The sequence below is a fragment of the Miniopterus schreibersii genome (assembly GCF_964146895.1).
Source record: "Miniopterus schreibersii genome assembly, chromosome: Y".
Taxonomy (NCBI): Eukaryota; Metazoa; Chordata; class Mammalia; order Chiroptera; family Miniopteridae; genus Miniopterus; species Miniopterus schreibersii.
The window spans coordinates 187,450-210,794 of NC_138120.1; the positions used below are offsets into that span (position 1 = coordinate 187,450).

Genomic DNA, 23,345 nt, shown 5'->3' on the forward strand with positions numbered 1-23,345 from the left:
GTGGGGGACCACGCGGCCGGGGCAGAGGTTGTCAACGCCTGGGCCGCCACGTGCCCGCACCCCGCGCGCCCTGCGCACCCGGCTCCGCGCGCGCCTCGGGCGCTTCCCCCGCCGACCCGCGGCGGTGGCCTGAATAATGCATTAGGGGCTATTTGTAATTCCGTGTGATATCCGCGCGCCTCGGCTTTGATTAGGGGGCCGCGGCGACAAAGACCTGTTTGTTAAGTGGCGGGGGCGTCTTCGCCTTTCAAGTCCGAGGGAGGCTGCGGTCCCCAAATCCCCCGGCTCGGTCCGCAGCACGCGGGGCAGAGCAGCCGGGACCGCGCGGAGAGGCGCCGGCGCAGCGTCCCGGGAGGAAGAACCGAGGGCGGGCGGGGTAGAAATAAACCGGCAGCGAGACGGAGAGGAGAGGAGAGGAGAGGAGGGAGGGAGGAAAAGCGTCCATCCGTTCCTTCAATTCCTCTCCGCTCCTCCCCTTCCCCCGCCTCCGGAGCAGGACACCCCCTTCCCCAGATCAAAGAACCCCCCCTGTGAACCCGACCCCAGGTCCCGAGGATTCCGGAGAAACCTTCCCGTCTCCTTCGCGCAGGAGGAGATCAACGTTGTGCTTCGGAGGTGCCCCGGATCCCCCGGTCCGATGACGCTCGCGCGCGCGCTTCAACTTAAGAAACTGCAAAATCGAGCTCTCCAAAAACCACCGCGTTCCCCCTCCCCCTAAAGCCCGGTCCCAATTCCAGGGTAGGAGGGGGGCGGGGGTGGGGGTGGTGAAAAGACGGGGGGGGGGATATGACAGAAAGAAAAAAAAAGAGACAGAGAGAGAGAGAAAACAGGAAAAGTCAACTTTATTTCCAGATGAAGTTTTGCAGATGACAAGCTTGGCTGCCGAAGGCTGTCAAATGAATTTCGCACCGCAGTTGAGCGAAGCGGCTCCTCCTAAGCGCACTGGAGAGGGTTGGGCGCGAAGGGGCTCGCCGGGGAAACCGTGACACAGCCCAATATATATATATATATATATTTCTCCCAAATTAATATCCCAGACACGAGGTTGACAGAACAGTTCTAAAGACCGGTTCCGCCAAGCAGGATCTGACATGTGCCAAAAAGATCGTTGTGAACGAATTAGGTCTTCCAGAAACCCGCGGGCATCTCCGCGTCTCCACCGCTGCGCTCCGGAAGCCGGTGGCCAGGCAGCGCCCGGGTCCCCGGCCTTGGCGGCACCAGCAGCCGCCGAGGCTCCCGTGTCCACGTTCGGGTAGACCTGTGCTCCTTCCTCTCATTTTCGGGGCTCCCGCCGCTGTCCCCCAATCACGCCTCGCGCGCGCGCGCGCGCAACCGCTCCTCCCGTTCGCTCTTCGGGCCGCGCCGGCGGGTCCAACCCGCAATCCACCCGCATCTCCAACTAGGAGTCAATCCCTGTGTGCCATCCGCGCGTCCCCGCCGCCCGGATGCCCTGGATCTCTCCGCACTGCCGCGGACGCACGCACGCTCCCATCCCGCCCAGATACATTCCAGGCGCGGGGCTGAGCTCCACCCGGGGCCGGCCGACGGGCTAGGACCTCCTCGCCATCCATAAACTCCTCCTCGAGTTTCGTTTCCGCCAGCCATTGATAGAATGCGGATACCTGTTTGGGCGCTGGCGCCTGCGCCCGCTCGCGCGCGCGCGCGCTCTCTCTCCCTCTCGCTTCAAAAATTCGATCTTTGCTCCTCTGCACCAAGGTGCACAGACGCCCAACAGTGATGAAATGAAAAGAAAGCCAATTGCCGGACTGGAGGTGGGGGAGAGAGCGCGTCTCTGCGTGCGCCCGCCGCCGAGCTCGGAGTCTTTAATTGCTGCAGACAGGGCGCGCGGGGGGTTGGGCGGAGGTAGCCGCGTATAAATAGTGAGATCTCAACTAGAAAGGCATAAATAACGGCAGGAGGGACCTACCCTCACACGGACCGTCGTCTCCGCGCGGGGAGGCGTGCGGACCACAGCCCCGGCTCCCAGCCAGCCCCGCCGAGCCCCGCGGACCCCCCGCAGCCCAGGGCAGCCATGGAGGAGCTCACGGCTTTTGTATCCAAATCTTTTGACCAGAAAACCAAGGAGAGCGGCGGAGGCGGCGGGGGCGGCGGCGGCGGGAAGAAAGACTCGATCACGTACAGGGAAGTTTTGGAGAGCGGACTGGCGCGCTCCCGGGAGTTGGGGAGCTCGGAATCCAACCTCCAGGACATTACGGAGGGCAGCGGCCACTGTCCGGTGCATTTGTTTAAGGACCACGTGGACAACGACAAAGACAAGCTGAAAGAGTTCGGCACGGGGAGGGCTTCGGAAGGTAAGCTCGCCGGGCGCCCGCTCCGGGGCCCTGCCGGGGTCCGCGTCTCCTCGCCGCCGAGCCTGCCTGCCTGCCCGCTCCTCGCTCCGTGCGCGCGGAGGAGGCCCCGGGCGCCGCGGCTCGCTCTCAATGCGACCTCCAAACTCTGAATTCACAGCCACGGCTCGGATATAAAGGCCCCGGCGGTCCATCGCCAGTGTTTTTCGTAAGACAGAAAGGAAATAGGGAGACAAGCGCGGAGGCACGGCGGGAAGGAGGCAGGCCGGGGAGCCAGGATGAGCAGGGGCCCGAGCCGCGCGCCGCCCGCGGACTCTCTTCTCCAGGCGTTGCCATTAGGCGCTGGAGAGGGAACTTTCCCGGGGTGGGGTCGATGCAGGGGGGACGGGGGGAGATGTGCCTGAAACCAAAGTCAGCTGTACAGATGCCCGGTGCGCACTGCCTGCCTGCCAGTCTTCCTAACAGGCACCCCCACGCGCAGGGAGCAGAGATGCCCACGCGTCATGCGCTCATCTCCTGGGCCGGCTTCCCGAGCTAGAAACAGGGCAGCGCTGAGGACGCTCGGGCCGGTGGTCGGTGATGGAACGGCGCGGTCGCCACTTCCCCCTCTCTAACCTCTCCGCAGTTTTCACTTAGGGAAAACTTTTCCCCCTTGAACCTTGAGATTTGATCTTGGCTGAGCGGGCCTGTATATTAAAACCACTCCTGCTCCCGCAGGTGGCCAGGGTCTGGATGTGGCGTGAAGGGCCCCGGGGCGGCTCCTGTCCAGGCGCACGAGGCGGCCCTACCCCAGGCTGTCAGGGAGCAGCGGGCCTGCTGCGGGCAGTCGCGTCCTGGGCCTCCTTTCCTGTGCTATTTCAGAAATCGGCTCCGCCGGTCGCCCTGTTGTTGAGACCCGGGGAAAAGGCAGATTTAGGAGAGCTTTCCCAGCTGGGATGGGGTGGTCCCCACCGGGGGAACCTCTTGTACAAACAAGGTCAACTGGCAGTGATAAATCAGAGGCATAAAATTGGCTACGTGTCTCCGGGAGCACCGTTGGAAACTGCCAGGAATGTCTATTTTTTAATTACTAAGACAGGCAATAGGGAGGTTTGCCATTTGGATCCACCGGTCCGGTTTCGCTCATCCGCAGTGTTGAGAGAGTTCAGGGTGATCTTCCCAAGAGGTGGTCCCCCCTCCCCTTCCAAAACGCACTTCGCCTGGTCCTTGGGATCCTACACTTTGGTGGCTCCGTTCTGGGGCATGGCCTTGAAGCCTGTGTGAATGACCCAGACATCCTTTTGAAACGTTGACCTTGTGGGATCGGAAAGCTGGTGGAAGGTTAGAAATAAGCCCCCAACTGGCCGGGCAGCCCAGGCCGGCCTGCCTCGCCTCGGGGTTGGTCTCCGCACCCGGCTCTGTAATCCATACAAAGACATTTTGCTTTGATGGAGACAAGGCTGCTGGTTGAGCACGACTCGGGGCAGACAGTTAATTTCAGAGGTTTTACAGTGCCTGGCGGCCCCCGTCCTGGGGCTCCCGACTAGCTACCCCAGTACTTCTTGGAGCCCAAGCCCCCTCCTCTTTTCCCAGGGGCAGCCAGGCCAGTGCAACGAGGGCCTTTGGGAAGAGAGCCAAGTGCAACTATGGAGAGCTTTTCCAAAGTGAGAGGAGAGTAAGACAGCGTTTAGTAGGAGAGACAGAGGGAAAGCAACAAGCCAGACCCATGTCCCCACCTGCACCGTTTCCCTTGGCTGGTTGTGCAGACCCCCCGGCCAGCATTTGGGAGCAAAAAACGGAGATCGGGACACCCGTGGGCTCACGGGGAAACCCGGCGGAGGTCCTGGGCTCTGAGCAGCGTGCCCGCTGAGCCGCCGAACAGGGGGCCTGCGGATTTTGTAAAGTCTGCTGCTGCTGTTTCCAAAGGACTCTGAAAGCCGGCTGCTCAGCTGGGATCCATCCCCAAGGTTCAGAGTTGAGAGGCCTAAAGGGGACACATCTGGGCTGCCTTCAGGAAGGGATTTACTGCAGGAAAGAAATGGGGTGCTCTTGGAAAGGCATGGTTTTCAGGAATACGAGGGGGAGTTACAAGGCAAGTTGGGATTAGGTGGCCAGCACCCAGGACCCTTGAGGGGAGATTCTCAGGCAGAGTCAGGACTGGGCATGTGGTGTCCAGCTCAGGGCCTGGCTGTGGTGGAGAGCCAGGGGCCAGCATCTCCTCTCTCCTCACAAAGGTCCCCCTCTGAAAGTTTCTGACTTTACTACTCAGGGCCCTTCTGTGGTTATTCGAGACAGTTTTAGAATTGGTGGAACCCCAGGCTCTTTGCACAGACACTTTCGAAGGTCAGCCTCTTGTCCTTGACACAGAGAGGACATTTAATTTGGGCACCGAGGTAATTAAATTGCCCCTGCCCAGCTGCCCCAATGGGGAGAAAAGGTGAAGGGAAAAAGGCAGGGTCGGGGAGGTGCAGCTCCCCGCAGCCTTGAGTCTTGATTTGCAGGGGCCCCCTTTCGTTTTACATCCCTGGGCTTGGTGAGAAGCTGCTGTTTCCAAGACTTGAGGAGAGATTTCTGGGTCAGACTCTCCTAAATGCTGACTTGATTGCCTCATGCTCAGACCCCCGCCCCCACCCCTACCCCCAGCAAATACAGCAGCTCTCATAATTTTGGAAGTAGGAATGTGCCACCCATGGCGCCCTGGTGCAGCGTGCAAATACAAGTAAAAGAGAGAGAGAGAGCAGGAAGCCGAGGGGCTGTGCTCGCAGGCTCACCCCCAGGCCCCCTGACACGCAGGGAGACTGAGACCAGGGTAGGGGCCCCGCGCGCCCAGCTCCAGGGCGTCCGGAGGGAGGCTCGGGCTAGGCTGGCGCTGCAGCAGGGGGCAGTGGCTCTCTGGCCGGCGCCGGCAGCGGGAAAAGAGAGAGACACCGGGAGAGTTAGGCTATGTTAATGCGGCGAGAGATACAAAGTGGAAAATTGAGCGAACAAGGCGCCGCCAGTTGTTACAAAATAGCGAATCTTCCCCTGGAATTGATTTTATCGACTTGACGCAGACTTTGCGTCAGGGCGCGTGGCTCACCCAGGCCCTTTCCAACGCACGCACACGCTTAGGTGTTCACCAGGTCACGCCAAAGAGTCCAGCGGGGACCATCTTTCCGGGGCGCAGGGCGCACGGGGCGGGGGAGGCGGGAGCCAGGCGGAGGGACTCGGGGCCTCAGCGCTGTGCCCTCGGCCCGCCCCGCAGGTATCTATGAATGCAAGGAGAAGCGCGAGGACGTGAAGTCCGAGGACGAAGACGGGCAGACGAAGCTGAAGCAGAGGCGCAGCCGCACCAACTTCACGCTGGAGCAGCTGAACGAGCTGGAGAGGCTCTTCGACGAGACGCACTACCCGGACGCCTTCATGCGCGAGGAGCTCAGCCAGCGCCTGGGGCTCTCGGAGGCGCGCGTGCAGGTAGGACCGAGGGCCCGGCCTCAGGACCGTGTCCTGGGTGCAGGTAGGACGGAGCGCCCGGCCTCAGGACCGTGTCCTGGGGCGCATCCCCGGAGCGCACAGCCTCTCTGCCCTTCCAGGAGCTTGGGGAGACTGGGGTCGGGCTGGAACCAGGCCTTTCGGAGACGGTCCAGGCGCTGGTGTGCGCGTTTGGGGGGGGGGGGTGCACAATTCCCTCGAAGGGCACGTGCCCCGGCTCACCAGCTGGTCTTTCACATCCAGGGTGTCTCGTCGGAAATGTGGATCACTCTTTCCCCTAATTTCCACCCCTTTGTCTCTCATCCGGTTGGGCTTCTCCTGCAGCGTACTGACTCCCTGGTGCTCCAGGGAACGGAGAGGTGGGGAGGGGGCCGGGGGTCTGGCACGCGGGGCATCTTGATGAGCTCGGCTGTTACCCACGCGGGGCCGGATTAGCCCCCGTGCGCCTGGCTCGCGGCGGGAGGGAGGAGGGGGGGACCAGGGCGCTTGAATTCCTGATGCCCCATCTGGCGAGCCACCGTCTGCGGCGCCCTGGGTGTGCGCAGCACGTGCGAGGAGGGCGCCTCCGTGAGCCGATCTGGGGCTCCCTAAATGTGAAGTTTATAAAATATATTAATTTATGGACGGGAGAGGGTGGCAGAGATCGGCTCCCTCCAGGTCGCGCGGACCCAGCCCCGCGGGAGGTCGGGCCTCCCATCGGTTTTCACACTTCTGGGCAGGACAGGAGGCCCAGGGAGAGAAGGGTCAGGCTGGCGAGGCCCTGGGGACTGGTTTTAAATAAACGGAATTAATATTGCCAGGCGGGGAGGCACAGGGGTCTGAAGGAAGGAGCCGGGTTATTATTGGTTGTGGGGTCCACAGCTTCTAACAACTTTGGCCCCCCACCAATGCGTTTTATTAGATAGCATTTTTTTTTTTTTTTACAAAATCTGGACACGGAAGGAAGTGTATATATTTTTGCTCTCCCCCATCCTGTTCCATTTTTCCGTGTGGCCGCAGGAAGCGAGGGTGAGCTAGGACGAATGCAACTCTCCCCGGGTATTTTCCGATCTTTCCCAGCGGGCACCGGTTCCCAGCATCTTCCAGCTTGGCTGGTGGCGCCCGCAGGCGAGGTCGCTCGGGCCACCCGTTTGGGTGTCTGTGGTCGCTGCCCGGGGTGGGGGGAGAGACTGGCCACCCTTCTCTGGGAAGATGAATTGGACAGCCCCATATAAATTAATGAAAAGATTAAACTTTGGCTGGAGGGGACATCAACTTTTATGTCATCTCACAGTGTCTCCCTTCCCCGGGATCGGTAATATCTCTGAGGCCTTGATGTAGTGTTTCTATAAAAATAAATTACTTGTAATTGAATTCTACACTATTTCGCTCAGCAGTCTATTACCGGGCAGCACCTCAGCGGGGGCCCCAGCGAGGGGCGGAACATTGGTGCCCGGGTGGCCGCAGATGTTCAGAACACCCGAACCCCGAAAGGGGAGAAAGGGGACCCCCGAGCGGCTATCGGTCCTGCAGGTGAATTAAAATCTAACGACGGTAAATAAAAATACAAATAAACAGGAGATAAAGGCTGTGGTCTTGGCCACGGGGAGAAAGGACGGGGCGAAAAGCGAGGGGAGGGCAGACGGCCGCTTGTAAAAATCAATTAGTTGAAACGGATAGGTCGTGGGTGCAGGAGGCGCGGGGCCGAGGGAGAAATAGGAAAGGGGAGCGACGGGAGCTGTGTTTCCATTCTTTCTCGCCAGCCCAGCCCGGGCGTGGTGGTAATCCGTCTCGGTACAGACTGTGCCCGGTGTTGTTAGAAGATAGGGTTTCAATTTCGTGCGGAAATTTGCTCTAAATAAATTGAGGCTCCTTCGAAGCCCATCCTGATTAACCTGTTATTTTTAGTCTCTCGCTGGAAGCCCCCCGCGCCCGCGTCACCCAGCTGCCAGGGTTATAATCGAAAGTTATGAGACCACGGGTGAGGCGCGGGCTGTAATTTAATTACAACAAATATCTTCGGGTTTATGGCGCAGAGCTAAATTAAATGTCATTACTCACTGTCTGTAATGGAGATCAAAAGGAAATCCGATTACGGTATTTGTGAGAGGGAGCTCGACCTGCTCCGTAATGAACAAATGTTGTCTAAACCAGTGTCCCCAGCTTTACTTACCATGCTCAGGAGTAATTGGAATTGATCGGGCTTCACCCCAAGACTGATTTATTATCGCTTAACGTGCCGGCTAATTGATCACTTTTATTTCTCATAATGTTTTTGTGCGTGTGTCCCCCCCCCCCTTCCGCCCTTGAAGGGGCAGGGAGCTTGACTTTCTCGATTTAAAATAGGATTGTGTGTTTTTTTCGAAAAAAAATGCCCTTGGCAAGGGGTGTGTGTGTGATATGTTGAATGGGCTCCGGCGCATCTGACTCGCCTCTCCCTAGGAAAATGGGGTGTGGGACCCCAAGGAGAGAGAGGTGCCCAGGACGCTCAGAAAGGTCCAGGCCACCGGAGTTGGGGCTTCAGACATGGGAGTGGGAGGAAAGCGATCTTAGCATTTGGAAAAAGGGTAGAGATTTGTGAATTTCAACGTGTAGGTGTGTGGGGGGGTCCTTTTCGGAATTACTTTTCAGCAGAACGCATAAAAGTTTTAATGCCTCCCTGCAGCCGGGCGGGATGAGCTTTGGAACATTCTGGAAAGACTCCGCGCAGGGTGTGTGTGTGGGTGGGGGGGGGATGGCTCAGCCCTCCATGGAAAACTGTTTATTGAGAGTCGAGGATGGAAAGGTTCAGGTTTCTGAGACTCTCAGGTGCTTCCAAAGTCCGGGATTTGCCGAGGTGTCCCTGCTCAGGGTGGGCGCATTGGCGTAGCGGGCGCAGGCACCCAGTGCGTGGGGCAGAGTGGACAATAGGAAAGATCCCTTTGTGCCAAGCATCCGGCGTGGTCAGTGGCCGCCATCGCGGCCATAGGGCCAGTGAGCGTGGAAGCGAGTTAGAAAACAAATTAAATGACTGGGAACTTTAGGAGTGGGGGGCCGGGGGTGCTCCAGGTTTGTCTGCCGGGCACCCATGGGCCCCAAGTTGCAGGACCAGGGGTGTCCTTCAGAACAGGGGAGGTGTGATGTGGGGAGCTCAGGAAGGGGGCTGTTGGGAGGGGAAGGGGATACCTTTGCACCCCAATCTTGACAACAGGCCTCTGAACCCAGCAGGGCTCTAGGCCAGGGTCCCATGGCCCTTTCTTGCCCAAGTTCTTGAGCAGGCACCCCCAAAATTAGACATCTTTAGAGAGGCCTGGAGTATCCAGGGCAAAGCGTTTTGCCAGGGGAGGGGGTGGTGGTGGCTTCGCCGGGTCCTCACGGATCCAAGACATTCCCAACTGACTCTGTAACATTAACTGGGACCAGCCAGGTCTCCCAGGAGGAAGCAGAAGACGGGGAACTTTCTGGACTCAGGGTGCTCTCGGCCTGATTGGGGGAGGAGGGCCCCGAGGCTAAACTATTTATCTACCTGAGTGTGGCCCTTCCTTGGAAGCTAAAGCCCCAAAATGTGAGATGGGGTGCTCCCAGGGGGCGATGCCCAAGTAGACAGATGGCAAATTCTCCAGCCCATCCGCCTTCCCAGCTTCGGTTTCTTGGATTTTTAACATCTACGTGTCCGCGTTCCTGTCTCCCTTAGTGGGTGGCGAGGTCCCAGAGTGAGCTTGACCAGCTCCAGCCCCGGGTAGCCAGTTAGGCTTGTGGGAAGGGCAGGGGGTTAGGTGAGGGTAGAGAAAGCTTTCGGGTTCGGGACCTCTGGGCCCGCGCCCTAGACTCCTGAGGCCTGAGCGCCCCTTCTAGCGCCGTGGTGATGGTTGGGGGAGCGACGCCCTCGGTTTCCAAGCCGGGCCTGGCTCACCGAGCTGTGTGTGTGTCTGTCTGTCTGCTCCGTCCCAGGTCTGGTTCCAGAACCGGAGAGCCAAGTGCCGCAAACAAGAGAACCAGATGCACAAAGGTAGGTGCGGGGGTGGCGCGCGGAGGCGCGAAGGTGCCCGGAGGACCCGCGCGGCGTTCACCGCTCTGGTCTGTCTTACAGGCGTTATCCTGGGCACCGCCAGCCACCTGGACGCCTGCAGGGTGGCGCCCTACGTGAACATGGGCGCCCTACGGATGCCTTTCCAACAGGTAGCCGTGTTTTCTTTCCCCTGAACCTCTTTCTCTGTGTCTTTTGCGCGCCCGGGGGGCCCTGCGCCTCCGGCTCTCTCTGGCTCCCCACCCCTCACCCCGCCCCCGCGGAAGAATGGAGGCGGCTACTACAAGAGAGCATTTATAGACCCTTTGGCACGCATTAAAATCACGCTGTAAAACTCCAAGACTCACCTTGGGGAGGGCCAGGTCATAAACCCAAACGCAGTGTTACAAAAATCGGAGGGGAAGAAAAATCCCACCTACTCCGGAGCCACCCACGTGCTCACTGCCTGGAGCCTGGGGGAGGGGGGCGGTGCCCACACCCAAACCCTCACCCTTTCACGTGCTGAGAGCCTGGGCTGGAGGTGTCTGAGCCCCTCCCGGGCCTGGCTTCGCTCCACACCTCGGGGTTGGGGGGCCTTTTGCTCAGCTCGGTGTGTGCAGAGCGCATGGTGTCCCGCATGGACACCGGGAGGGGACGGGGTTGAAAGACAGGCCTGGAGTACAAGTGTCCAAAGGTCCACGCCCAGTTCAGGACCAGCGCCCCTTAGGTGGCGGAGGCGCCCAGTCTCTAGCGCCTACTTGCGCCCTACCTCGCTTCAGCGCAAGACCCCTTGGCACACCTGTTGGGGCCCCCACATGCGGGGTGAGAGTGTGTGCGCTGGAGGAACAGGGGTGCCCTGGGCAGAGCGTAGGCTTGGCCACCACGCACAGCGGTTTTGCCCCAAAGGGCAGGCCCAGGGTTATATTTGGACCCCTGTTTGCTCAGGGACAGAGGTCCTATGGATCTGGCCTGGGCCTTGGCTGGTCAGCGAGGCCCTTTGTTGGGGGAGGTGTAGCTAGACACCTGGGAGAGGGATGGGGGACAAGCTGCTGGTTCTCAGACTTTAGGTGCCCAAGACCTGAAGGGCGTCCAGGGTCCCTGGTGCTGGGGGAAGGGGGGTGATGCACACCCATTGGGTTAAGCTCCCCCTTGCCTGGGCTTCTCACAGCTCAACTCCTCTCTCCAGGACAGGGCGGCCCCTCAGTCTCAGAGGAGCAGTTGCCCCGAGGTGGGGTCAGCCATGAGGCCCTGGTGAAATTAGCCATAGGCGCCCCAGGATTTGGCTGTGCACCCCACGAATTTAGGAGGTCTCTGGGAAGGGTTGTGGGGGAGTCCGCAGCAAAACTCTGGACCCTGAGACTTGGACACATGCAGGGTCTAATAGAGAACTTGGGGTTCTGGTTTGGAGGGGCTCCCAGCTGTAGGCACCCCAAAGCTGGAAAGGACTTGAAGGTGAGCATTGCCCAAGGGTGTGGTGGGCATGGAGATCTGGTGAATTCCCCAGCTTTGGTTCTGGCCAGTGACCCCATCGGGAGAGGGTGACCAGAGGACAGCCCGGAGGAGTGGGTGGTGGTCCCCGGGGTGGGGCAGGGGGGATGGTTCCATGGGAGAGAAGCTGCTCTTGGGGTCCATGGGGCAGGAAAGCCCCCTCCTTGCATCCTAAGGGTGCCGGATTTCCTCCCCCCCCCCCCCGCCCCCCCCACAGGTCCAGGCCCAGCTCCAGCTGGAAGGCGTGGCGCACGCACACCCGCACCTGCACCCGCACCTGGCCGCTCACGCGCCCTACCTGATGTTCCCGCCGCCACCCTTCGGGCTGCCCATCGCTTCCCTGGCAGAGTCTGCGTCCGCCGCCGCCGTCGTGGCCGCAGCCGCCAAAAGTAATAGTAAAAACTCCAGCATCGCCGACCTGCGGCTGAAGGCGCGTAAACACGCCGAAGCCTTGGGGCTCTGACCCGCCGCGCGCCCCGGCGCCTGCCCCAGCCCCGCACCCCGCCCGCGCTGCGTCCTGCACTCGACCCCTCCGCGCCCCCCTCGGCCACACGGACGCCCGGGAGCCAGGGCTCCGGACCTGGCGCAGCAGCCTCCTCGCCTGGCGCAGCAGCCAGGGGGCCCACGTTTGGCCTGGGAAAGGGGGCTCCCGGGAACGCACGACCCCGCCAGACCCTCGCAGAAACTGTGCAGGAGAGAGATCAGGTGACGATGACGGCACCCAGCCCAGCCCTGGACCGCGCGTAATCTGCGCGTCCTGGGACCCGGGGCCACGTGGAGCCCTGCGCACCGCTTCTCTTCTGCCGCGCCTCTACCCCGTGCATGCGGTCTCCTCCACACCTTTCGAAGATCCTAGAGCCTATGACACAAAAGTCTGGGGCTGGTCTCTGCTGAAGATGCCGATTCTTGGTCTCCAACGGTCCTATTCTCGGCCACGAACTAGCCTCTATCCGGGGAGCCGCGGGACCCGTGTGGATTTTAGCGCGGACCGAGACATCCGAGGCAGGGGCCCTGCTCTCCGCCCCCCAGCCCTGCCCCCAAAGGCAGCAATAACACAAAGCATCCGGTGGCCTCGCCAGGATGGGCGCGAGGAGGACCTGAGTCTCCCAAGTGGTGACCGCGCTGGGGACCTGAATTGCGAGCCAGGCTTTTTCCTGTTCAGGTTGGGTCCACCCCCAGCGCCGAGTTTAGGATTCCTTGTGCCATACAAGAGGCCACCGTGTAACTTTTCCAGTCTCTGATTCCCTAACGGACATTCTTTGCAGTTTCACCGAATTCAGACGCGCCAGGGACTCGCCAAAGGACCCAGGGGCGCAGGCGCGCGCGCGCTCGCTGGCGCGGGGTTGTAACGCCTACGACCCAGGGCACTATTAACTCTAGTAAATGCAATTAAATGCAGTGAAGTGCAATATTGTAAATACGATAGATTTTAAAAGAAAAATAGCCGTGCGCTCTGGACCGGTCAGCTTCGGACTTGCGAGGGCGCTGTCTCCCTGCATGCTGTGGGCCTGGCCCCTGGGGAGGGGGGTGCGACCCTCTGCCCACAAAGACAGGGGGGCTCAGGGGGCTCTGGCTGCGGTGCAAATAGGGCGTGTGGCATGTGTCGGGGCAGGATGGGGTGCCAGGAGGTGACCTTTGGTGGCTGAGCTGTTTCTGGGCCGGGCAGGGCCGGGAGAGTCCTCCAGGCAGTGAGTTCTAAGGTGATGTTTTGTAGAAATAGGAAGATTTTCAGCTTTTTGACCCCACCTCCTGCTTTTTTTTCTCTCCCTCTCCTTTGGTTTTCCGAGTCACCAAAGAGCAGCTGACATGGGGAGGGACAGTGGCTTGACATGGTGTCACCAAAGGCCCAGGGTCTGCAGTCGGGCACCTGAGTTTGGAGCGATGTGTGGGTGTCTGAGGGGCGGGAGGCGCTGCTGGGCTTCTCTGGGTCCCTGCCTTGTCCCCCGGGCCCGGCCAGACACAAACGCTTTGCCCACCCCTCTGTTTTCCCCCAACAGGCGGTCCAGCCAGCCGGCGTCAGCCGGAGCCCCATTGATCACCGTTTCCAAAAGGGGTTTTGCTCATTCGAACATTCACCGGTGGCAGTTTCCTTTCCTCACCTCTGACGTGGGTACATTTCCCCAGGAAAAAAAATAAAATTCTCCTTCCCTACCGCAAAGGGAACGCTTTCTACCTTGGCGCTAAAACGTAGACACACTTGAACGGCTCTTGTTCGTATCATCTGAAAGTCTTTAGACAAATCAAAAGGCCCCTTCAGCTTTTTTTTTTTTTTTCTTTCTGGTTGAAATTTCAGTAAAAGCTCTAAAATGACAGAGAGAGCGAGAGAGAGAGAGCAGGGTCGGGTTTTTAAATCACTCGCAACTTTCTCCCCCAGACGTTAATGGCATTATCGAGTTCGGCCGGATTGGGCAGTTTTACTTCTAAACAGCTGTGAATGACAAAAGTAGGACCTGTGTAGACGCTGGGATTTTGCTTCCAATGGGCAAAAAAAAAAAAAAAAGGCATTTCGACTCCTTTACAAGTAGCTGCATTTATCCTAAAATTTAACACCCGGCTGAAGTTGGAGGGAAATGTGTGTATGCCTAATTTTTTTTCTCCCCAAAAGGTTTATGATACTTTTTTTTTTTTATCTAGACACGGCCGTCTGTCACCACTCCCTCCCCAAAAGAAAACTCTCTCGCCGTGAGCATGAACCCAAGAGGCCTAGTTTGAGCAGAAACTCAAGTTTTGAGACAGAGCTGCCTGCTGTCAGCTGGAGGCCGGTGGGCCCAAGGCCTGCCGGATGGGGGCACCGGGTGGGGGGGTCACCAAATCCTTGCTTATTTGGTTTTATTGAACGTGGAACATGAGCCAGGTGTAGCTGCAGCCCCCAAACAGAGCTAGCCCAGGGCACGCTGTGAGAGAGAGGCAGGGCTGTGGAGCCCCCCTCATTTTACTTCTGTTCCTGGAGCCAAGCCCGAGGGACGTGGCCCCCGGTGCCTCCCAGAGGTTCCAGACGGACGTGAGTGAGAGTCTCGCCTGTGATGTCCCTTCTGACCACCTGAGTTCTCTTATTCACGCCCTGGGAGCAGGGTGCTGGGCGCTGGGGGCCTTGAATGCAATGTTGTGTCTGGGCGTTGGTTCCCCAGGTAGGCCCCCTGCAGCTCGGGGACCGTGGTCACCTTCCCATCACAGGCCTGGGAGTGGCCCAGGGTCCCGGACGCTGTCAGAAATAACATTGGCTATCCTGCTAAGGAACGGGACCCTTTCCAAACCCATGCGTGTTCTTTGCAAGTGGCATTTTGGCGAGCGTGTGTCACCTAGAGTGGGCCGGCGGTGGGGGGACCCACGTGACGGACTCACTGGCCGGGCCTCGGCTGCTTTCACGGGATGGCTTGAGCCCTGACATGCCTGGTTTTCCTTTTCTGAAATGTTGGCCGAGGGGCGCATTTAGGATAGGAGTCGTCGGCGTAGCCACACACTCATTCCGTCTCTTTCTCAGTCCAATTGGCCTTTTTTTTTTTTTTCCCCCGGCGTCTGTCTCGTGGTTGTCAAACAGCTGTCATCTTCCATTGGGGAAGGTTTTGGAAAATATCGGAAAATAAACTGGAGACACGTCAGGAGGCGTGTGGCTCCTGCGTATTTGGACAAACCCGGCCACTCGGAATTGCTAAGATTTAGAAGACAAGGCCTTCCTGGGGGGGGACAGGGGTGTCCTACGATGGTGGTTTTGGTTTTGGTTTTTAATATGTTTTTATTGATTTGAGAGAGAGAGGAAAGGAGAGGGAGAGAGATAAAAAACATCGATCGCCTGCCTCCTGCATGTACCCCACCAGGAACCAAGCCCGCGACCCGGGCATGGGCCCTGACCGGGAATCGAACCGGCCACCCCTGGGTGCACCCAGCGGAAGATGCTCAGCCAACTGAGCCGCACCGGCCAGGCTGATGGTTGGTTTTGATAGGACTTTCGTCCGTGTGGCTGAGTTTTAGGCCTTGACTTGCTTGTGTCCTGAGCCACCACCCCGGAGAGTGTGGACATCCGGGTGCTCCTTGCATTTTTGGGGTCCATGTCTGAGCTCACAGTTACCCTCACCCCCAATTAAGATCCCAGCCTGTTTACTGTCACCTTTCCTAAGGTGACCCCCGGACCCCTTTCCCTCTGTTTTAATTTTTTTTCTCCCCACTTGCAACCCTGGGAGATGCCGGGGTGACCACCACGGCAAACCTTTTTTGAGGAACTTTTGTCCTGTTCTCCGAACGTGGGCGGCTGGGGGCCGGAGAGGGTTTCTCCTCGGACACGTTGGCCATTTGGAAAAAAAATAAATAAATAAAATAAAACAAAACCACACACACGAAAACAAAAACAAGAACTGGTGCCTAATTTATTAAGCAAGTAGCTTAGGATGATGGTGGTGGCTGATTTTTTTTTTTTTTTTTTTTTGCGTGTGTGTGTGTGTGAGTTTTGTTTTTTTTTTCAATAGACGCGAGAACTCGATGCAGTTTATAAATGTTTTATTGAGATTGGATATTTAACGAGAAACCAGTCGAGGAATGTAGAGAGTGTCCGGTTTCAAAGCGCAAGAGAGGCACTAATTTATTGAGAAGGGAGAGTTTCCTAACCTCCAGCCTCGCCACCCTGTGTCCCGTCCCGGGGAGGGGAGGCTCCCCGCTTCTTAGAGTGGCTGGATGTGGGCGTGTTATTTATTATTATTATTATTTTTTTGGTCGAAAGTCCCTAAATATGTGCTATTTTAATGATGTTGAGTGTAAATTTGACACTGTTTTGCATTTATTTTTATATTTGTTAAGGCCTGTTGCTTTTCCAACACCCCCCCCTCCCCGCTCCGCCCCCCACCCCGGATTTACGAGCAGCCAGTATGATTTACGATTCGGCGGCCGTGTTTGGGGCCGCGCGTACAAGGTGTGTCTGGGCCTACAGAGGTGTTCAGGGATCTCTCACACGGACAGAAAAAAACACCTCCTTCCCCCAAACCCACGGTCTTAACATTCGCATCCGTCGGCTGTCGTGGGGGAAAAAGACGCCGGACGTGTTCCTGGCCTTGCCGGCCGGCTTGGTTCTTGTTACAAAGTGTATTTTGTCAAGCCGTATAGTATGAATGTACACCCTTGTAAAACGGAGATATAAATAAACTTATAAATATTTGTATTCAAGTGTTAAAAAAAATATATTCTCGCCTCTCCCCCCCCCCTCCCCGGGGGGAGAGCCGATTGGAAAAGTTGGGATTCGGTCCCCGATGAAAGTAACGTGTTGTGTCGCGGGGCCCACGGCCCATCGGGCGTGTTTCTCGTGGGCGCCTGGCATCCCCGCCCCGGCGTCAGAACCGTCCCCTTTAACCGAAGTGTCCCTTTCGGCGTCGTACCCCTCTGGGTCCACGTTCCCCCGAAAGCTGGGCACGGGAAGACAGACACCCCCGTTTCCAATAAAGTCCGAGTTCTGGAGGGGGGAGCGTTTGTAAGAAAAAAGCCCAAACGCTTTGGTTTTACGTTTTTATTTTTATTTTTATTTTCATTTTGTTTTCTTTTCTCTTGCCTCTCTTTTCTTTTTTTTTTTCTGCACGGTATGAATTTCTTTTTTTTTTCTGGACGGTATGAATTCTTCACCACGATGCTTGAGTCGTTTTGGAAAAAAAAAAACCACAAAAAACACACGCACACAAAACAAAAAAGAATAAATGGGGGGAAAAAAATAATCAGCTTTTGAAAACGAGAATGTCTGTGGCATATGCTTTTTATCTCTCTGAAAAGGGAAGTTAATGACCTAGGTGAGCAGGGCGGACGGCGTCCCGGCCTCGATCAAATCCACATGTGGGCGGGAGAGGGGCAGGGGGGCCGTGGGACCGAGGAAGCCACCGGACAGGGAGGCCGTCACTGCCGTGGGCGGCTGGGGGCCTCTTCCCCCCGGAGGGTGGCCCCAGGACAGGTGGCATTTGCAGGAGGGGAGACGCCACCCCCACTTCATTCCAAAACCTCCTCGGCCGGTTCTGAGGGTCCCAGCTGAGATTTCTTTCCTTTCCTGACTCCACGCCACAAAACGGGGCCACGAGACGGAGGAAACAGGTATTTGTCGGGTGGCTGATGGGGGGCCAGGGTCGCTGGACAAGCAGGACGTCTTCCCGGGTCTGCGTTGCCCAGGAGCGGCCCCGGCCTGCAGCCTCGGACGGGCTTCTCGTGGCCGCCGCTGGCCCGGGAGTCCCGTCGTTTTCAGGCTTCCTTCGTGGCCTGGACGAAAATGTAACCAGTATCATCATTTTCGGGTCAAAGTAACCGTAAATGTTTACTTTTACCCAGCGAGTGGTCCAATTGTTTAACAATGTTTCAGGCCGCTTTTCCCTTGGCTACTTTGTTGCCAACTTGTAGCTAATCCCTTTCATGCAAGACCCGGTCTGCACAGTCGAACCCAACAAGTAAGTCTCTCACCGTGAATTTCTTACTGTTTTTTTTTTTTTATGGGTCAGGCTGCAGACTTTTCTGGGACCAGAACACGGTTTTTGGTGTTCTTCTAAGACGATTTTAGCTCGCACACCCGGACGGACGCACCTAAGGGGAGAGCAGAGCTGGGATTTACAGATAACCGCCTCTCGCGGCCAGCTCCCAAATCCCTAAATTGAACACGGATGCACATTCGTCTCCCGCGTCCAGGCTTCGGCTGGGGATGTCTGCCTTTTGCATCCAGTAACGGGATGCGTAGGGATTGAAGGGGAGACACAGAGAAAGCAAACCGCAGACTGCCGGCCGGTGCTCAGCTCCGCACGCACGCTTGAGCTCCCCGAGCCGCGGCTCGAAGGGGGGGCGGGCGCCGGGCGGACGGTACAGAAACTGGACTTGTTTTCAATTTCACAGGCGTTTCCATATTCAGGACGAGACAGAGCCGGGGAAAGTCACGTTGGTCGTCCGTCCACCGAGCTGAAGCCATGCTCTCGCTTTCCAAGTCTACAAATTCTAAAAAAAATAAAAATAAAAATGACAGATTAATAGGATAAAGACAGGAACTGACTGTCTATTGCCGAATAGTATTAGTTTGCACACTAACGTACGGGGTTTTTGTTTCTTGTGTTTTTTTTTTAAATTTCCTTTCAGTTGATTAAAAATATGAGTCTTCCCCTCTTAGTATTTTTGCACAGGTCATTTACCTAAAATCGTGGAGGATTAGCTTAAAATTCTAACGTGTCCCAGCATCCCTGAGTTTTGGGATAAAATCCGCAGTTTGTTTTGCAGACTCCTTGGGACGGGGCACACACACGATAAAGACACATTGTAACGTCTCCTCTGTTAGCACCTTTTCTCTGAGATACAAATGTTACCGTGTCTGGGGGGACAGAAGCCAGGTGGAGGGATCCGCCTCTGTCCCTCTTATAAAACGAAAACTTCATCTCGATCCTCCCCCTAAGATGAAAACACCCGTGACTACGTCGGCCTCCCCGTTTAACTAGCCACGGCGTGCTCGCGATATTGAATTAAAAATGCACCACGACCCCGGGTTGACGATAGCGACCAGGACGCCAGAAATCAACTCAATACCTTCAGGATAAATGTGGGCACTGAGCAGACCCAGGGAGACAGGTAATGAGCCTTCCGTCCCAGGGAGGGAGCAAGTTTCTGAGTCCCATTGAGATACAGAAGCCCTGTGACCTGTGGGGATGGGGCCTCCAGGCCCAGAACAGGGGCTCATGATCGCCCCATAGTTTTAGGGTCGGGATGTATCACTGAAAAGAGGAGCTTATTTTTTTTTATAGGGACTGTCTATGGAGGTCAAAAAGCTTCCACCTGCAAGAGCAGGAGCGACACTCGATTCAACAGACTCTGATTCCTTCACGAACGAGCGCGTTTTCCCCAGACGGGCGGATGGAAGACACAGAAACGCCGTGTTTTACTTTATCCCAACAGCTATTAGTGGCGCGTGTATCCTACCTACCGATTCTTCGATGCAAACATGCTCCAATGAGCTACACAATCCCTCCGTCAAGATAATACGCTCAGGCATAAAAAGGGGTTAACGACTATTGGGGGGGGGGGAGGGAAATACAATATCATGTGCAAACACACACAGGGAGAGAAAGCAGGAAAATTTAACCCGTTCCAATTACGCCGCGTGTTCGGGAAGTTAAATGGGGTATGACCACATGCTCGGGTGGATTTATTTGACTAGTAAACTCGGTAGATGGAAATTCCTACGGACGGGCCCGGACCACACCGTTTACCTGCAGAGTTTCCGCTTGCCCAGGTGGTCTCCCGAGCAGGTATCGGGGTCCGACGCCCGGGACCACACGTACCGATGAAAACGTGTGAACCAAATAAAAACGGGCAGCCGGCCGGACGCGTTGAGTGCTCTGAGGAATTCTCGGGATCGCGTCACCACGGGGTCCCTGGTCACCGTAACTATTTACATAAAGAACTTTCTCTTGCCCTGTTAACTGTGACTTTCTGCTTTCTCCCTCTGTGTGTGTGTAATTGTAAATTTTAAGTGCGCGTGTGTGCGTTTGGCTCAAATATTCCACGTAATTCCTCCTTCATTCCACGTAATTTATCTTCATCTTCACCGAATGTCCAGCTCCCACCCTCCCGCCCGCCCAACGATAACAAATGTGTCTCTGGGTCCCTCCGGCCCTCACAGCCCCGGGCCTGCCGCCCTCACGACCTCCCTGCCGGGCACCGCACGATTTCAGCCGTTTCTCGCCCGCCCAGCGGGTGAGAAATTAATGGAATTTTCCTCGCACGGCGAAAAAATTCCAAAGTCCCTGAGCGTGCAACGGGTGGGACGGGCTGGGGCTTCCTTCTCGATGCGTTTCAGCAGATGTCCACCGATCGTGGGGCTCATTCCCTCGGGAAGCGGGGGGCGGGTGCAGTGGGTGTCCCCCCCCCGAAGGAGCACAAAGGAAGAATCTGACATCGGGATTTGGAAGAATTCTAGTGACGGGAGATTTCCGTGCCTGGGAGGAGACCGCCCTCGGCCCTCGCTGCTGGGAGATCCCAAGGACCGGGCGTCACTGGCCTCCTTCCCTCCCTCGCCTGCGGGTGACCCGATCCCCGGCACATCCACGTGGGATCACAAGGTGCATCTTTAATTTTCGGCAGCCTGTCTGGTCAGCATCGGGGCTTTGCAAATAACCATCTAAATGATCGTTGGTGCCGAGAGGCTGTGGATGGCCGGGCTTTCCCAGCCGCTCCTGACAACCCGTCGTCGGGCTGAATGTTAAAACAAGGGGCCACGGAGACAGCTGAGGCTTAGGTCTTATCACACCATCGGGGATAAGACAGTTTCCGTCGGAGAGGAGACGTTACCTTGGCCCAGCACCGGCGTCGATTGCGTTCCACACGCCTTCTCTTTGGGCACAGACACTGGGAAAGGCATCTGGAAGGAGGGCGAGGCTGTGCCCGGAGCTGGCCTAGCAGACCCAGCCAGGCCTGCTTTGCTCGGGGACAGTGCGTGTGGGGTTCCCAGGGCGGCCACAGCAAATGCACAAAAAGCTCACCAGCTTAAAACAACAGAAATTCATCTCCTCTCTATCCTGGAGACCAGACGTCTGAGATCCAGGGGTCCCAGGGCCGTGCTCCCTCTGGAGGCTCCAGGGAGGGTCCTTCCTGCCTCTTCCAGCTCCTGGGGCTCCAGGCGTCCCCGGGCTGGTGGCCGCCTCCCTCCCGTCTCTGCCTCCGTCTCCAAGTGGCTTCTCCTCTGTGTCTGTGTCTCTTCCAAGGACCCTGCCCTTGGACGTCAGGCCCCCCTGACCCAGGACGATCGCATCTCAGAGCCTTCACTTCATCCCACCTGCAGAGACCTTGTTTCCATATGGGGTCAGGAGCCAAATATATATATATAAATACATATATATATTTTTTTTAATATTTTTTTAAAATTGTATATATTTTAAAAATTTATATATATATATAAATACTTTCTAAAAATTGATTTTAGAGAGAGAGATGGAAACATCAATAAGAGAAAATCATGGATCGGCTGCCTCCTGCACGCCCCCTACTGGGGATCGAGCCCAGAAACACCGGGCATGTGCCCTGACCGGGAATCGAACCCGTGACCTCTTGGTTCATAGGCCGACCCTCAAGCACTGAGCCACACCTGCCGGGCAGGACCTGAATATTTTTGAGGGCTGTTATCCAGGTTCTCACAGCTGCCTCCTTTCTTGGGGTCCCCCTCCCGGGGGGTGTGTGTATTTAATGCTGGGCCTTGGAGGTTGTAGCTACTCCTCGGGGGCCGCTTCCTTCTGATAGCCCCGGGTTGAGTGGCAGGGAGAGTAAACGAGGGCCTTGGTGACAAGTCGCTTATTTATTCCTGAGATTTTATTTATCTCCTGGGTGAGGCTGGGGGGTAAACTTGAACTGGGCTAGGACACCGGCTAGGAGTCCGCTCTGCTGACCAAGGAGAAGACAGACAGGACCCCGGACGGTCCCCGGGAGACTCACGACCTCTCGGCTTACAACACAAACGCTCATTTCTGCTTCGTAGAGATTTCAGGAAAAGCCATCGAAGGGCGACCTATGCCCCCAAATGCATGTATTTCCTCGGAGCACAATTTTCAAACCACGAAGCTGAATGTCTCTCTCGGGGCAGGGAGGGCAGGGCTCTTTTTGTGTGTGTGTGTGGGGGGCTCCTGAGCACAGATTCCAAATGCAGGACCACGGTGGGGCCGGCGGAGGGGGGGCACACATATCAGATGTTTTTATTTTATTTTATATTTAATTTTATATTTTATTTAATTTTATATTTAATTTTATATTTAATTTAATTTTATATTTTATTTACTTTTATATTTTATTTAATTGTATATTTAATTTTATATTTAATTTAATTTTATATTTAATTTTATATTTTATTTACTTTTATATTTACTTTTATATTTAATTTAATTGTATATTTAATTTTATATTTTATTTAATTTTATATTTATTTAATTTTATATTTAATAATTTTATATTTTATTTAATTTTATGTTTTACTTTATGTTATTATTTTATTTTATTTTCCCATTATATATTTTATTTTATTTTTATAATTTTTAAAAAATTTATCTTTATGGTCGAAAGTATTACAGGTGCCCCCCTTTTCCCCTGCCATCGACCCCCCTTGAGCCTGGCTCCCACCCCGTCCCCAGGCCTTCACCACACGACTGTCTGTCCAAAGATGTTTATTTCCAGGGTCCAATCGGACCCCGAGAGGGACACGAGGCTGCCGGGAGGCTGGGCCTGACCCCTGACTCCAGGGCCCTTGTGCTAAAGTCTTCGTGACGCTTTGCTGATGGAGTGAGTCCGTCTGGGTGGGCAGCGAAGCCCCATCTGTCCTCGGACGTCACCCCGCAGCTTTCTGGCGTATCCTGTTTCCGAATATGGGTTGAGAAACGTGAGAGGCATTTTCTGTCTGGATATCTGAGTGGTTATGGAGAACCGGGTGCTAATGGGCGCTAATGACCTCATTAATTCGGCTGTCGGGCCGAGAGGCCTCCACCGTCTTAAAAAAAAAAAAAAAAATGTCTTTATGATTTCAGAGAGAGGAAGGGAGAGGGAAAGAGAGACAGGAACATCGATTTGAATTGAAAAATAAAATAAAAATAAATAAATAGAAGCAAAAAAAATGTTTTTCGACTACAGTTGGCATTTAATATTAGTCTGTATCAGGTTCAGGTGCACAGCTTAGTGGTTAGACAGTCATACGCTTTACAAAGAGATATTTCCAGCACCTGCCTGGCCCCATCCATAGTTATTATAATATTATTGACTATTTACATCCCCGTGACTATTTTTAAAATTTTAATTTTTATTGAACTTACTGGGGCAACATTGGTTCATAGAATTACATAGGTTTTAGGGATACGATTCTATAATCCATCACCTGTATATAGCATTGCGTGTTCACCACCCCAAGTCAAGTCTCCTTCCATCACCATGTGTCCCCCCTTTCCCGTCTTCGATCCCCCCCAAACCCCCCCTTTCCCTCTGATAATCACCACGCTGTGGTCTGTCTATGAGTTTTTTTCTCAGTCCCTTTGCATTTTTCACCAAACCCCCAACGGCCCCCCCCCCGACAGCTGTTAGTCCGTCCTCTGTATCTATGAGCCTGTTTCTATTTTGTTTGTTTATTTATGTTGTTTATTAGAGTCCACATATTAGTGAGATCATACGGTGCT

The 23,345-nt window shown here is 55.8% G+C and overlaps 1 protein-coding gene across 1 annotated transcript; it reads left to right on the forward strand.

The window, feature by feature from the left end:
* Window positions 1–860: 860 nt before the first annotated feature.
* Window positions 861–11,799, forward strand: LOC308551944 (short stature homeobox protein). Its single transcript, XM_081126856.1, has 5 exons — window positions 861–2,312; window positions 5,533–5,741; window positions 9,669–9,726; window positions 9,808–9,896; window positions 11,429–11,799. The coding sequence occupies exons 1-5, from the start codon at window positions 2,033–2,035 to the stop codon at window positions 11,672–11,674; spliced, it is 882 nt and encodes a 293-aa protein (XP_080982982.1). The 5' UTR covers window positions 861–2,032; the 3' UTR covers window positions 11,675–11,799.
* Window positions 11,800–23,345: the final 11,546 nt, after the last annotated feature.

Coding starts and splice junctions, on each gene's coding strand:
- LOC308551944 (XM_081126856.1), top strand. CDS start 2,033: ATGGAGGAGCTCACGGCTTTTGTATCCAAATCTTTTGACCAGAAAACC. Junction 2,313..5,532: donor CACGGGGAGGGCTTCGGAAG/GTAAGCTCGCCG, acceptor CCCGCCCCGCAG/GTATCTATGAATGCAAGGAG. Junction 9,897..11,428: donor TACGGATGCCTTTCCAACAG/GTAGCCGTGTTT, acceptor CCCCCCCCACAG/GTCCAGGCCCAGCTCCAGCT.